The sequence below is a fragment of the Natator depressus genome, chromosome 25, assembly GCF_965152275.1.
Source record: "Natator depressus isolate rNatDep1 chromosome 25, rNatDep2.hap1, whole genome shotgun sequence".
NCBI classification, from domain to species: Eukaryota; Metazoa; Chordata; order Testudines; family Cheloniidae; genus Natator; species Natator depressus.
This window is the reverse complement of record NC_134258.1, coordinates 6,343,794-6,358,774: the sequence shown is the minus strand read 5'-3', so window position 1 is coordinate 6,358,774 and position 14,981 is coordinate 6,343,794. Positions and strand designations below refer to the sequence as shown.

Genomic DNA, 14,981 nt, shown 5'->3' with positions numbered 1-14,981 from the left:
GGTTAGTGGGAGCTCCTTGTCAGCTCACGGGCTGGTGGCAACCCCCATAAACTAGGAGCAGGTTGCTGTCTCCAGCAGCATCCTCCTCAGGCAAGCTCTGAGGCCTGCCTGGTTCTGCAAAGCCCCCCCTAGGAATCTGCCGGGCTAATATTTCCCAGAAAGCACCCTCCCCTCCTGTCCCAGGCCCTGAGCCTCCTGCTCAGCAGCCTCTGGAGGTTAAACACCTGGGATGAAATGGAGGTAGGGTACCAGATGTCCCGATTTTATAGGGACAGTCCTGATTTGTGGGTCTTTTTCTTATATAGGCTTCTATTACCTCCCACCCCCTGTCCCGATTTTTCACATTTGCTGTCTGGTCACCCTAAATGGAGGTGAAGGGCTAAGCTGCTGAGGGACATGCATAGCTAAAACAGGAGAGAAATGTTTGCAGAGGAAATCTGGTAGCACGCAGGGACAGGGCATGGATGAGGTGCGTGTGCACAGGCCTGTCGTATACACACACGTGCACAGAGGTATCCATGAATGTTTGCAAATCCAGGAGTGCTGCCGTACTGTATATGGCCCTCAGACATTAGCCTGCCCACATGCAGGCAGGCACACGGACCAACAGGAGCCTGCCCAGATAATGCTCTACACCGGGGGGGTCTCCCTTTCTGAGCCCCCTCCCCTCCCCCCCGCAGCATGCTACAAAAACTCCCCGGCCCACCTGTGCCACAACAACTGGTTTCTGCACGTAACGGCCAGAGCCAGCGTGAAGGGGTGGCAAGCGGGGCAATTGCCGGGGGCCCCACGGCACAGGGGGCCCTGTAAAGCGAAGTTGCTCAGGCTTCTGCTTCAGCCCCGGGTGGCAGGGCTCAGGGCCCCGGGGTTCAGCGGCAGGGCTTAGGCTTTCTGCGCTGGGCCTCAGCGAATCTACCACTCGTCCCACTCGGCGGACCCCCTGAATCCTGCTCCCGGACCCCTGGTTGAGAACCCCTGCTCTGCCCCATTCTACTAACCTTCAGCAATTCTCCCAAGCACCCCCCGGAGGTAGGGCAGGTATCCACCCCACCATTTCACAGATTGGGGGGGGGTCACGGCGGGGAAGAAGAGAAGGGGAGAGATTTGTCCAAGATCATGCTTCAAGTTAATGGCTCCCCGTCCCACATCTCCCCTTTAGACAAACTGCCCCAAAGTGTGCATCCACCACGACCCCTGCCCCTTTCCCCACACGGAGCATTTTCAGAAAGAGGTCTGGGTAATGTGCAGGGAGCCTCAGCCCCATGGGGAGCCAGTGGCTGCTAAAAGCGCCATTGCCCTCTGTGGTTTAACAGCCCTGACCGCACTTCCCCTGCTCTAGGAAAGCATCTCGCTTCCATTCCTCTCTCGAAACTTCCCCCTGTGGGAGCTGTTTGCACAAAACACTCAGACAGTGCAGGGTCAACAGCAATTACCTGACGGAAAGTCAATTACTGAGCCGGTCAGGGACCAGCTTGGAGGTGGCCTGGTGAGCCCTGAGTCAAACAGAGACTCATTTAAAAGGCTCTTCCGTCATCAGGTGCTTCAGAAAAACCTGATCCCTGGTGGAATTCCCTGGGCTCCCCTGGGGGGGTGGATCTGGCCCAGCACGTAGAGAAATGTTTGCAGGGTTCAGGGTTTGTTTAAAAACAAACAAAACCCAACCAACTGCTGGTTTCCTTGATAAGGCCCCGATTATAAACACAGCCACAGCAGGGTGGGGCTAGGAACTGAAACCGCCAGAGACTCTGGCTCTGATCCAGGGAAGGGATCTGGCCCCTTGTATGTCGCTCACTTTAGCAACCTCCTGAAGAGCCTGGACTCTCTCAGCCCAGATCGCTCCTTCCTCTTCTTCACCCCACTCCTCCCCAGGCTGCAGAGGGCCCCCTCCTCTCGCACTCTGATTTTCTATAGCCGGGTTCCCCTCCAAACCTGGGTATTTTGTTGGGACATTGAGAGCCCTCTAGATCTCTCTGGTCCCCAGGATCCAGGTGTGAATAAGGGTGTGACACACACAGGAAGGCTGATGAGGGCCTGCCCCCAGTCACATGTTGTTTCAGGGCTCCAACCTGACCTTGGTCCCCCCTCCCTATGGCAGGAGTCCGACTCGCACACTGACTCCGGGTGCTGCTGTAACGGTGTGGACGTGACTGGGTCTTCCCATGTGTCCACCTTCAGTACGCTCCCAGCCTGCGACACCCACATAGGGTCCCTCCATGGGAGGGGGCGGAGGAGAAAACAAGGTCACCCATCCAGGGTCTGCTAATGGCCTGGATTCAGCCCCGGATATGCACACAATTATCCCCTGCACAGTGGGGAGAGAGGGGAACAGAACCGTGGATCAGGAAGCACGAGTGCAGCGCCCTATGGAGGGAGTATGAGCGAGACAGCAAAGAGCTGCGTGGGAGAACGTCCCGCTCCAGCCCCAGCCTTTAAGCAGAGTTGTTGGAGCCATGGTGGTCCCAGGATGTTAGCGGGAAAGACAGGTGGGGCAATATCTGTTATTAGACCAACTTGCCTTACTCCAGCGTGGCAGCTTGTCTCTTTCACTGGCACAGGTTGGTCCTGGGTGAGGTGCGGTGGCCCGCGATGTGCAGGAGGTCAGAGAATAGATGATCCTGATGGTCCCTTACTGACCTTAAGGTCTCCTGAGTCAGAGATCAGAATAACAGCCGTGTTAGTCTGTATTCGTAAAAAGAAAAAAGAAAAGGAGGACTTGTGGCACCTTAGAGACTAACCAGTTTATTTGAGCATGAGCTTTCGTGAGCTACAGCTCACTTCATGAGCTGTAGCTCACGAAAGCTCATGCTCAAATAAACTGGTTAGTCTCTAAGGTGCCACAAGTACTCCTTTTCTTTTTTCTTTTTTCTGAGTCAGAGAGATTCCCTCTCCCGCCTTGGCATTGGGGCAATGCTGCCATCTACTGCAGAGAAGCAGCACAGACAATGGGCAAAGCTAGCAAACTTCCCAGGTCCCTTTGCAAATTGGAGGCCCCCAAGCATCCCCGCATCTCCTTTTCCTTTATTTTCTCTTTCGCTGGCAGAGAATGGAGGAAACTTTGCTGGGAGTTTGGCCTAACCTCCCTCTTCCCTCCCTACAGGGGGATCATCCCAGCCAGAAGAACGATCAGCTCCAGCTCTCAGCTCAACTGTCCTGGCTCTGCTGAGCCACCCTCGGCAATGCAGAGCGCGGGGGCTGGCAGCCCTGCCCAGCACGGCACCCAGGGAAATCTCATTTACAGCAACGTGGGTGAGTGGCCTTCAGCAGAGCTCAGAGGGAGCTGGGCCACCGACTCACTGACTCAAAGCTGGGTGCAGCTAGCAGCTGTTGGCCAGTTTTTGCAAAGAGCTTGGCCCAGTGGGTGAACGTGGGGTGCTGTGTGTAATGGACACCCTCTTGGCCGACACAGTGGGGATTGAACCGGGGACCTTGCGAGAGAAATGCATGCATTGCTATAGCCTGAGCCAAAGCTGTTTAGTTAGGGCCTGTCAGCGACTCGTGTCCCCTGTGGGTCAGGCACAGAGGGCTCATAACACACACTGAGCACTGGATTACACCGAGCACTTGACAATCTGGCCTCCCGTGCTGTGGTGGTTCTTCCCTCTTACTCCAGCCCTCCAGCTCTGAGTCCTGGTCAGTTCTTCAGTGACGTCCAGGGGAAAAGCTCAGGGTGGGGCTGGTGATTGCGCAGGGGGAGTTAGGCCTTGTGTACCCAGAGAGGTGCAGAGGGGTGAACAATAACTGCTCGCCCAGGGTCAGTGGGACAACAATGGGGGCAAGTTAACCCCCAGATTTGTACAACCAAAACCCACTGGACACAGGCTCAGTCGGCTGGATGTCAACATGGACACAACATGCTGGCCCTAACTGTGAGCGGTCCTGCAAGCTGAGTGTCGCCTCCCAATCCCTCTCCCTGGAAATGCCCCCCGCCAGCTCCACAGCTCCTCCATCCCCCATCTGAACCCTGGCCCTCCCCTCCCCTCCCCTCCCATGGCTTGTAGGCTAGAGGGCAGTAGTGAGCGTGGAGGACGGATTTGAAGGTGGTGGAGATGAGACGGGCAGTTGCTCTGGAGGGTGCATTGCAGGCGGAAGGGGCAGCGTGGAAGAAGGTGCAGAGATGCGTCCAGGTGAAGGACCATTGGGGTTGGGGATAGTGGGTGACTAGGCCAGGGATGTAGACAGGAGCTGCCCAGTGTAGGTCCTTGCAGACTCACTGACCACCTGGGAAGCATCTTGAGGCTGGAGGTGGTGGCTGCGTAAGCGTGTAATTGTTATTCCCTTGCAGGAGAAATGCGAGCACACTTGGTGCCAGCCAAGACATGCCGAGGGGAGCTCCCCTCTGAGGCCAGCAGTGATCCTCTCCCTCCACCCCTGCCAAAAAAGCAGCTCAGCAGAACCAGGTCCTTGCCCGAGATGCAGACTCATCACTACTACCCGTGCAAGAGTGCCCCCTTCCCCATGCCGCATTATGTCCACAACACCCTGTATGAGGTCTCCACACACAGCAAGGGAGGCAGCCGCAGCTACTCTGAGTCAACGGAAGGAGCTCTCTGTGGCCCTAAAAGATACTTGTCTAAGTCCCAAAGCCTGGGTGCATCTGAGCCCTGGGATGCCCTGTGTGAAGCTCACCCTGTCCCTGTCCCAAGGCACATCACCACAGAAGAACTGACGTTCACTACTCCCGATGGGGAGCTCGTCTACTTTTTCGAGGACCTGGAGAGCACAACCAACGTCTATGAGAAGGTGATGGGGTGCCACCTGGTGTCTTTGATCCATCTCACGGCAAGGGCACAGAAGATCCTGGGCGGAAAGGAGGAGGAGCAGCAGCTGATGAGAGCAGAGCTTGCAGGAAAGAAGAAGTGGGCAGATTTCACGCTCTTAGACAAGCAGCCATGTTGTGAAACAGGAGACGCCTGGTATTACCGTGTTTCCTGTTCCTCTGAGCAAGCCCAGCAAATATTCGCAGCCAAGGTAACCATAAACATTAGAGATGGGGAAAGATCTGAGTCAGGGCAGCCTGCCTCTAGCCCTGATCCTTGCGGCTCACCACCACCCCAAAGTCTGAGAATCTCAACAAAAAACAGATTTCTGGTCCCAAGGAGCCCATCCTTTGCTGCTCCTTACTAGTGAGGTGTGGGGATTAGGCAGTATGGTCTACTGGGTTAGACATAGGCCTAGGTATCAGGAAAGTTGGGTTTTGATGCACTGGGTGACCTTGGGCAAATCCCTGCCTCTCTGGGCCTCAGTTTCCCCCTCTCTAAAATGGAGGTGACGATTCTGACCCCACCCTAGTGCAAGTGCTTTGCGATCCGTGGGGAAAGGGTGATTGTTTGATTTTATGGTGAAAATCTGCTTAGTGACTTCATCAGCCTTGCCATGGCAGTCAGCTGTGATGGGGCCCGGCAGTGGTTTGTCACTCGGGGGGGGGAGGTGTGGCAGCAGGAGCCGATGAACCACGCTCCACTTTTCCTGCAGCCGCCCCTAGTACGGAAGAACAACAGATCAGCTGGAGCAATCGGAAGCTCATGTTGTATCAGCAAGACCCAGTGAGATGCTCCCCAGAGCTTTCGGGGAGGCATCAGTGGTTCTTTACACAGTTCTCAAAAGGATCCTAAAAACCATGGACGCTTTTCCCTCATAATGAGTGGACGGATGGTCCTGATTTTCAATGTTGGAACATGAAGGAGTCCGTACTGCTGGGCAAAGGTGCCCCGGGAAGGCCTCTACCCCCAGAATAGGTCCAGCCCAGGCAGCAGGGCTAGCTTCTTCCACCATCCCCAGTGGCAGTTTTACCTGAGTAAGGAGTGCAGGGTGAGTTTCGGTTACAACTGACCTGGGCTGGAGTTGAACTAGAGATGAAAGGGTGCAGAGCCAAATCCCCAAGCTCCTCAGGCATACTGCCCCCTCGGTGGGACTTTCTTTGTCCACTGTTGTCTGTGTTGTGTTATCCAGCCCATTGTTCTTGGCTTCCAAGGGGCATCAGAGGGTGTTAGAGTGAAGAGTAGAGGGGTGTGGCTTGTCAGTTCCTCCCAGCAAAGGCAGGCTGATCCAGCTCGGGCGGGGAGGGGGAAATCCCATAGCACTAACAGCCATCCTGGGGGACAGTGGTGTCTTTCACCACTACAGCCCCATGTCAGCCTGAGTGAGCATCACCCAGGATAATGGGGGGTTCCAGGCAAAGCAGAGACTGGCACCAAGATGACTAGACTTGGGGCTCAGTGCGGGGGCTCTGGGGTTAGCCGAGAGGAGCTGCAACTCAGAACTCAGCAGATGATGGGCCAGTTTTCAGGGTGTAGAGCCCCAATTCTGGGCACTGAGCACTTGAAAACCTGGCCAGACAGGCTGCAGTGATACAAGCCAGCAGCAGGAGCTGGAAGGCAGCCTGGACCAATGGTAGTCAGGGTGTGTTTACACCGCAATTGGGAGGCATGACTGCAGCATGGTTAGATGTACCCCAGCTAGCTCTAGCCTAGCCACGGTGACATGGGTTGTGGCCCAGGTTAGCCCCCAGTACATGCCCAGGGTCCTAGGTGGCATCCTCCTTGGGCAGCTACCCTGCTAACGTTAGCGAGCTAGCACGATCCGACTAGCTTGGGTACGTCCACACACACTGCAGTCACACCTCCTGCCTGCAGGCTGACGGGAGAAAACAGGGTCACAGCCTGGTCTAACAGTACGAGGGAGCAGCGTAGAGTAAGACCGAGTGCAGCATCCATCACCCACTGAACACCCCAGGGCTGGGAATATCAGCCCATGGTTTGCTACCCAGCGTTAACGGCCAAGCCAAGTCGCAGGTTCTCAGCAGCCCAGTGGAAACAACCAGGAAGGTTTCACAAGCATCCATCACGCTCCCCAAGGCTGGGATCAGGGCAGTGGGGCAGGTGGGAGCTCCTGCAGTGTGATTTCACCCTGCTGCGTCTCATGCACCCTGCCAGCTACCATCTGACTTAGCTGCCTCAAGCCAAGTTCATCCCTGGAGGAACAACACTGGCTTCCACCAGGGAGAGATCAGACCCCGGGAATCTGTGGCACCTGTTGAGGCCACAAGTTTATAGCCCTGAAATGAAGTGAACTCGGTTCACGTGCCCTCCCTGCCCCGCCCCCCCAATACTTCTTCCTCTTCTCCATTAAGCTCAGAGAAGGAACAGGGAAGGGCTAGATGGGATTTCGCTGCGGGAACAGGCACCGGAAATTCCAGATCGGAATCAACAGACTGACAGGCTCAGCAGCTGCCATCACACCCCCATGCTCTGCTGGAGTTGTTAACAGAGCCAGAGGCTGGACTGGAGACCTCCAACCTTTGCCTGACCACGAGCTGCGCTGGCAACTTTGCCAGGGGCTTGGAGCCAACAGAGAAGGTCACAGTGGGCAATATTAGCCTTCCCATAAGGCAAGTTTCTTCCAAACCCAATATTATTAGAGATGAGGGTGGTAGCTGGCCATGTGCTGCATCTTATCATCATCATCATCCCTTTGTAGCACCTGGAGACCCCCTGGTGCTAGGCCTGTGCACACTCAGTGAGAGAGATTCCTTGCCCCAAAGAGCTTGAGCACCAGGACCTAAAGGTATTTAGGCAGCCGAGGCCCCTGGATTTCGCTGAATTCTGCAGTGGACCGGGAATCGCACAGCAACATTGATTGATTACAACACTGCATTGGTTGATGTGACCTTGCAACATTTCTAGCCTGCGCTGGTTGATTTTGTTCTCTGATGTGTGCACACAATTCGTCCACTAAAACCCATGATCTGATTGGAGTCATTCCATTCACCCGCCCTCGCCCCATCTATTTGCTTCTCTCCCTGTGACTACTTGTCCATTTAGTTTGTAAAGCCCAGATCTCATAGACTTTAAGATCAGCAGGGACCATCATAGTCATCTAGTCTGACCTCTTATACACTGCAAGCCACACTTAGCCAGAGGTTATGGGTCTGTTTCAGGAGTGGGTGAGTTACTGAAGTTCTCAAATCATGGTTTAAAGACTCCAAGTCACAGAGGATTCACCATTCACTCGTTTAAACCTGCAAGTGGCCTGTGCTCCATGCTGCAGAGGAAGGCGAAACTCCACCAGGTATTTGGGCACCTGACTGCCATTGAAATCAGAGAATAAAAAAGCCCAAAGCAATCAGTACAAGCTAGAAATGTTCCAGGGTCACATCAATTAACACTGCTGTGCAATTCCTAATCCCCTGCCAAAAACAGCAACACCGGTGGGAGTTAGGTGCCTAAATACCATTGAGGATCAGGGCCTTGCAGACTAAGTGGGCAAGTAGGAATAGGGAGAAGCAGCAACTAGAAGGGACTGAGGGAGGGTGGATGGAGTGACTCTAAGGGGATGTCTACACTGCAGTGAAACACCTGGGGCTGGCTCGGGTGAGCTGACTCAGGCTCATAAGGCTCAGGCTGCAGGACTGTGAGATTGCTGCACAGATGTTTGGGCTCAGGCTAGAGCCCCAGCTCTGGGACCTCATGAGAGGGGAGGGTCCCAGAGCCAGGACTCCAGCCCAAACATCTACACTGGATTTTTACAGCCCCGTGAGCCAGAGTCAGCTGACCCAGGCCAGCCACTCTCCTGCCATGGGTCTTATATTCCAGTGTAGACGTACCCTCAGATCACAGTTTAGTAGACTCCCCGTGTGCATTTTTTGTTTGTTAGTAATGGATAAGCAGATCAGGAGCAGTCACCTCAGCTTGCCCCTGCCTAACCATTATTAGCTGGCTATGCTCTAAAGGTACCCCTGTGGAAGGGAGCCTTGAGCAGGGATTTGAAGAATAGGTTAGTGGCTGCAAATGCCTTTGAATCACCACTGGACTAGAGGGTAACATCTTTACGGTTGATCAAGGCCCCAGTAATGGTGTGGGAAGGGGCACCCCCTTGTGTCAGGGTGTAACATTGCCTTTAACCTTGGCTCCAGCACCTCCTGCCGGCTGGCTCACTGGGTCTTCCATGGCTTGGCCCTCCACCAAGTCAGATACACGTTTAAACCCTTCCAGGGGATCCAGAAGTTCCAACTGAAAGTTCACAAAGCGTCCCCATACAAAGGAACCTTCAGTTCCCCTTCTCAGGCTATTCCTTGGCCCTTCCTTTGGACCAAGGCTTCAGCCCCATTCCTTACGCTGGGCTTGCATGCCCCCTTCCTCAGGGGCTGGTAGAGGAACCCAGGCTTTCCCCCACTCTACTGTGGATTCCCCACCTAGGAACCTGCCTGTATTAAGCAGCTGGGTGTGCTTCTTCAGACATGCTGCTGTTTCCTTGGGACACTTCCTTCCTCTCAAGCACTTCTCCACAGCTGGTGCTTAACACAGCCTCCCTTTAGAGTTCCCAAACCTCTGGCTTCTCCCTTCTGGACTGAACTAATAACTCTTCCTGTCCTTTCAGGCTCTGCCTTTCCTGTCCCGACCTCAGGCCCTTCCCCAGAGGAGCCAAACCTGCTCCTGCAGAGCTCCTTCTCTGTTGTTCCTTGTCTTAGGAGGCTTTCCCTCACTGCCTTCCCTCCTCAAGGACTCTAGCAGCTTCCCCTAGGGATCTTCCCTGCTCCTTGTAGGCTCTAGGTCAGGACTTCCCCTACAGGAGCCTATAGCTGCTACTCTCTGTGGGTCCACCCGCCTGTTTAAGTCCTATCTCAAGGCCCCCAGCCACAGGAGCCTGAGCTACTTATTCCCTGTGTTTCTCTCTGCAGAGGAGTCTGGCCTTCCTCAGAGAGTGGCAACACTCCTTCCTCCTCTCAACAGAGCTCCTTGAAAGGCCCAAGTGCCAAAGGGACCTTAGCTAGCACCACCCCTCTGGCCAGAAGTCAAATTAGTTAATCACCCTCCAGCTGCAGAGCATGACTCTAATTGTTTTTTTTCCATTTCTAGCTGGAGACAGGAGTCCCCCCAGCATAGTCCCCCTGTGTTAGTCAGCATGTCAGACCTAATTTGTGCCCCAAGGTGTCTCCAATGTGTGTAGCAGATCTGCCCCAAATTCTGCAGCAAACTGGGAATCACACAACTGTGTTAAGTGACTGCAACAGTCACTTGGCTGGTGTGACCCTGGAAATGTTCTAGCCTGCACTGATTGATTGTGTTCTCTTTATCACATCCAGCTGACTGTGTGTTGCTGGTTCTTGCCCTAACAGGTCCATAAATCCTATCCCTGCAGTCTCTCGGTACAGATGTCTGTAGAAGCTCATTTCAACATTCAGCAAGTGTTTAGCTACTTCCTTGATTCCCTCCCTGAGGACCTCATGCCTGTGGAAAGGCCTCAGAAGCTAGATCAGTTCTGTCCTGGAGAACGTGAGGAAGCTGTTTCCACCAGTGCATCCCCTCCTCTTACCCAGGTGGCCATCTCTCCTGAGGTTCCTTATCAAACCCTGGCTGATTTTGTGAAGGGATCACGAGATCTCCACAGCTCCTCGCCCGGGCACTATGAGCGCCTGGCTTGCCTCCTCATGCTGCAGTTGTGTACAGGGCTAGAGCATCTCAAGCAGCAGAAGGTTGCTCACTACAACATTCACATGGAGAACCTACTCTTGGTGCAGTGTCCATCTCCTCACCAGGGCCAGCAGGACAAAGATCCATCTGCAGAGCTGTTGCTTCCAAGGTTGGTCATCAGCAACTTCTCTAAAGCTACAGGAAAGAAGACATCTACTTCTGAGGCCCAAGATCCAGACCAAGTCAGCATGGCCCCCAAATGGCTCTCTGTGGCTCACTTCCAAAATGCAGAGGGGTTCCAGGTAGGCATATTGGTCTATGAGATCTTGCATCAGCCCAGCCCCTTGGAGAAGCCCTCAGGACTCAGGAGCGGTGACCTCCCTGCTATCCCAGCCCTGTCCATCTATTCGGGGGGGCTCCAGAACCTGGCCACCCTGCTTCTTCACCCAGATCCCCACAGGAGTGTGTCCATCGAACAAGCAAAGAACATGCTGCAGGTCTTGCTGTGGGGACCACGCCAGGAGCTCTTCGCCAGGAATCAAATCACTCCGGTCTTGCTCCGGAACTGGGTGGCCATTAAAAGGGTGCTGTTGCTGCTGAAGTTTGCAGAGAAGGCGTCTGAGGCAGAGGTGGCCATACGGCTGGAAGAGTGGCTGTGCTGTTTGTACTTCACAGAGACCCCCGAGCACACGCTCCTCCACACCCTCAGCATTCTGCTTGCTTTAGAAAGCCCGGGGGCACGTTAGACTTAACAGCTTATGCATCAGTTATGAAATACCTAGATTCTCTGGGCCCTAAGATTCATCTCAGTTCTTCATTCTTCAGAAGAAGATACCTGAGTTTTATGCAGCTAACTGGGGCGGGGCGGGGGAAGAGTAGACTTTTAAGACTTGGGTCCTGTTTACTCTAAAGTTTGTGGCATTTTGACTAAGAATAGGGCCAGAGAGGCCAGGTACAGCTGGACTGCCGCAGGTGGAGTTCTGGGGTGGAATGTACCTCCCTGCTCCCTGACACACACAGGGACTGGGCAGCTTGCTCAGCATCTTGCATCCATTAGGGACCCAGTCCTACTCCCGTTGACTCACACAGCCAACTCCTAAATATCTGCCATGGGGTATTTCTCATGTGTGTCTCCAGGATAAACCTCATGCTGTTTACTACTCATATCCCTGCCCTTTCCAGGTCCCCTTTGTGCAATCTCTCCATCCTCTTCCCTTCAGGTTCACGCCGTCTTCCTGTTCCTGGGAACTTCATAAACATACTGTTTACACCTCTAACCTGCCCCTCCAACTCTTTAGTGAATGTTCAAAATAAGATGGAGCCAAACTCCCTAGTAGACAAATCCCCACAACTGTGTGCTCTGCAGTGTATTCTACCCTTGGTTTAGGCTCCTTCTGCCAGTTTTCAGTCCATGATGCAATGTTTTGTACCAAATTCTCTGGAGTTTTTCTGGGAAGACTTTCTTCCTGAGGGCCAAATGTTCCAATACGTACTCACCAGGTCATCTGAGTAAGGGTTACAGGAGTTGACCTTTAGACACAAAATCTTCCTGGAAGCATCCTCCTCCCCACCCCATATCCGCATCCACTAATTCTGTCATTTTGTTTAAAAAATAGACTCCAGTTTGTCTTAAAGGTAACGTTATTAAGGAGAAATATGATACATCTGATAGACTTACTCTTATTAAAAACTGATTGTTGCATAATCATTACCATGGAGGATGTATTTCAAAGGGAGAAATTTACCAACCTTGTAGCAGAAACCTTCAATAAAAACAGGATCCTGCTTAATCTTAAATGCTGTCCATTTAAATTCTTACTTTTTATGGCATTAGCACTCCGCATGACATGTCCAGGGAGAAACATAAAGCCAAGCTTCACTGCTCTGTGCCTAGGTCTAATAGCATAGATAGTATGATGAACAGTTTGGATCTGTTTGTGGCTACCCCATGTGGGTGCACTGGTGGAGAAGGACTTCAGAAAACCAACCAACCAACCCAGAGCTCACCATCAGAATCAGCCTGCAAAGTATATCTGTGGGTGATTATGAAGGCCAGTGAAGCTGGCCAACCAGCAGCAACTACATGTGAATTGTAAATCCCTACTTTGGGTGTGAGGTCTTGTCTTTGGACTCGCTAGGCCTCCTTGTCTGCCTGGCAGTCTGCATGCTATCCTCTGTGTTGTTGCTTTGAATGTACCTAAGCCGAAGCGAAAGCCAGCAGTGTACAAACCCCTGGGTTCATGCACGAGTCCTGCCTGAAAATCTCATTATTTGCTCTGTGCTGGGCTGACAGCCCTTAAGACAGGGGTCCTCTGTTTATTCCCACCATTGGGACAGCATGGGCAACAGCATTGCAACCCTATGAGCTACAACTCATGGAGTTTCCCTTCCCTGCATAGCGGAGAATAGGACTCCTCTCATCCTCAAACTACGGATTATCTGGTGAACGTAAGGCCATTTCAGAGACTAAGATGAGAGCACCATATTCATTTCACTTGTAGACAGCACTGGACTTAGAAGTATACACACATACCCCATCTCCTCCGAGGGGACCAAGCACCTTCAGCTCCCATGAAAGTCAAGGAAGTGTGGATGCTCAGCACCTCTCAGGATCAGGTTTCTAGTACCCAGCAACGTGTGTGTAGGGTAAAGCATTACACATGATCTCACTTTATTAATAAAGTGTGTTCATTCCTCTTTGTGGCCAACACCCAGCGGTGACAACACCAACAGACACAGAATCATAGAAATGGAGGGCTGGAAGGGACTTCAAGAGGTCATCTAGTCCAGTCCTCTGCACTGAGGCAGAACCAAGTATACCTAGACTATCCTTGACAGGTGTTTGTCCAACCCCTTCTTAAAAACCTCCAGTGACAGGAATTCCACAAACTCCCTTTGAAACCTATTCCAGAGCTTAACTATCCTGAAGGTTATAAAGTCTTTCCTAATATCTAACCTAAATCTCCCTTGCTGCAAATTAAGCCTATCCGTTCTTTTCCTATCTTCAATGGACATGAAGAACAATTGATCGTGGTCGTCTTTATAACAGTTCTTAACATATTTGAAGAATGATCAGGTCCCCCCAGTCTTTTCTCAAGATTAAATCATGATTGGATATAGCAAATTTTTGCTTCAATGAAGTATACAAATATTGTCAACACTGTAGTCAATGGAAGCTACAGATGTTAAGCACCTTTGATAATTATGCCAATCTTATTAGCTTTCTAACTGTGGATTTAGGAACCTAACTTTAGGCCTGGCTGTGCAAGACTAATCAGGTTTACAGCATAGTAGAAGCTTAATTTGTTTCTGACCCCTCAAAATCATTGTCAGATAGATAGGCTTCTGAGAGGTAGGTCATCAAGAAAGAATGGGTTTGTGGGCGGACCGCACCCTTCCAACACAGGCTTCGCCTGGGCAATGCTTTCTTTTACACAAGATGCTTACTTCCGAAGTGTCTGCTTGCTAACACAGTGAGCCAAAGAACGTTTTAGTCTGGTTTTGGCTTATGCTGAGCCATGTCAGTTACACACATACATGCCTATCTGGATAGATTATAATGTCTGGGAATTTTCATAGAAAGGACTGTCTTGCGGTTAAAGCACAGCCCTAGGAGTTAGGATATCTGGGGTCTATACTCAGCTCTGCCACTGATTTTCTGGGTGACCTTGTTAGCCTTTTCTCAAAGATCTCCTGCAATACTTCGTCTGGGTGCGAGATGGCAGTACAACGCCTAGCACCAGCAGCAGCAAAACAAAGAAACAAAATTATCGGTTATGCTTGCTCCAGTCTAAACATGCTCCTGTTTATTTACCACAGGCCTAAGTGGGCTCTCAGTTACACTGACACAAATCCAGAAGAACTGCAGCAATGTGAATGCAATAACTTTGGGTTCACATCAGTGACCCACATTATTTTAATCTATTTATTCGTTCGTACACTGTCCCAATCACTGCAGTACCTGAGTGCCTCACAGTCTTTAATGTGTTTATCCTCTCAACACACCTGTGACGTAGGTCAGGACTGTCCCCATTTTAAAGATGGAGAACAAAGCACAGAGAAATTTAGCAATTTGCTCAAGGTCGTACAGAATGTCTGCAGAGGAACAAGGACATGAAGCCTTGTCACCCAAATTCTGGGCTTGTGCCCTAACCACGGGAACGTCTTTTATTCTCTTTTAAAATTATGATCCTTTGACTTTTATCCTGCGATGCTATCACCTTAAAAATGACACTTCTGTCTGCAATTTGTCTGAGACACAAGGTGGGAGAGGTAATATCTTTTATTGGACCGACTTGGAGCTTGGAAGCTTCTCTCTTTCACCAACAGAAGTTGGTCCAATAAAAGATATTCCCTCCCCGACCTTGTCTCTCTCTCATCCTGCAACCAACACAGCTACAACACTGCAATTTGTATGTGATATTGCTACAAATGACAGTCGATGACCATCATTGAAAGTTACACTCCAGTCACTCGCAAGGTTACGCACAGTCAATCTAATGCCTTTATGCATTTGAGAGCACTTCCCCGTTACAGTCCGTCGGACATCTTGTTGTTTATGTGGGTCTTTCA

The 14,981-nt window shown here is 51.9% G+C and overlaps 1 protein-coding gene across 1 annotated transcript; it reads left to right on the top strand.

The window, feature by feature from the left end:
• Nucleotides 1-3,101: 3,101 nt before the first annotated feature.
• Nucleotides 3,102-11,155, top strand: PEAK3 (PEAK family member 3). The gene is made up of 3 exons (XM_074939803.1): nt 3,102-3,246; nt 4,283-4,968; nt 10,115-11,155. The coding sequence occupies exons 1-3, from the start codon at nt 3,177-3,179 to the stop codon at nt 11,153-11,155; spliced, it is 1,797 nt and encodes a 598-aa protein (XP_074795904.1). The 5' UTR covers nt 3,102-3,176.
• Nucleotides 11,156-14,981: the final 3,826 nt, after the last annotated feature.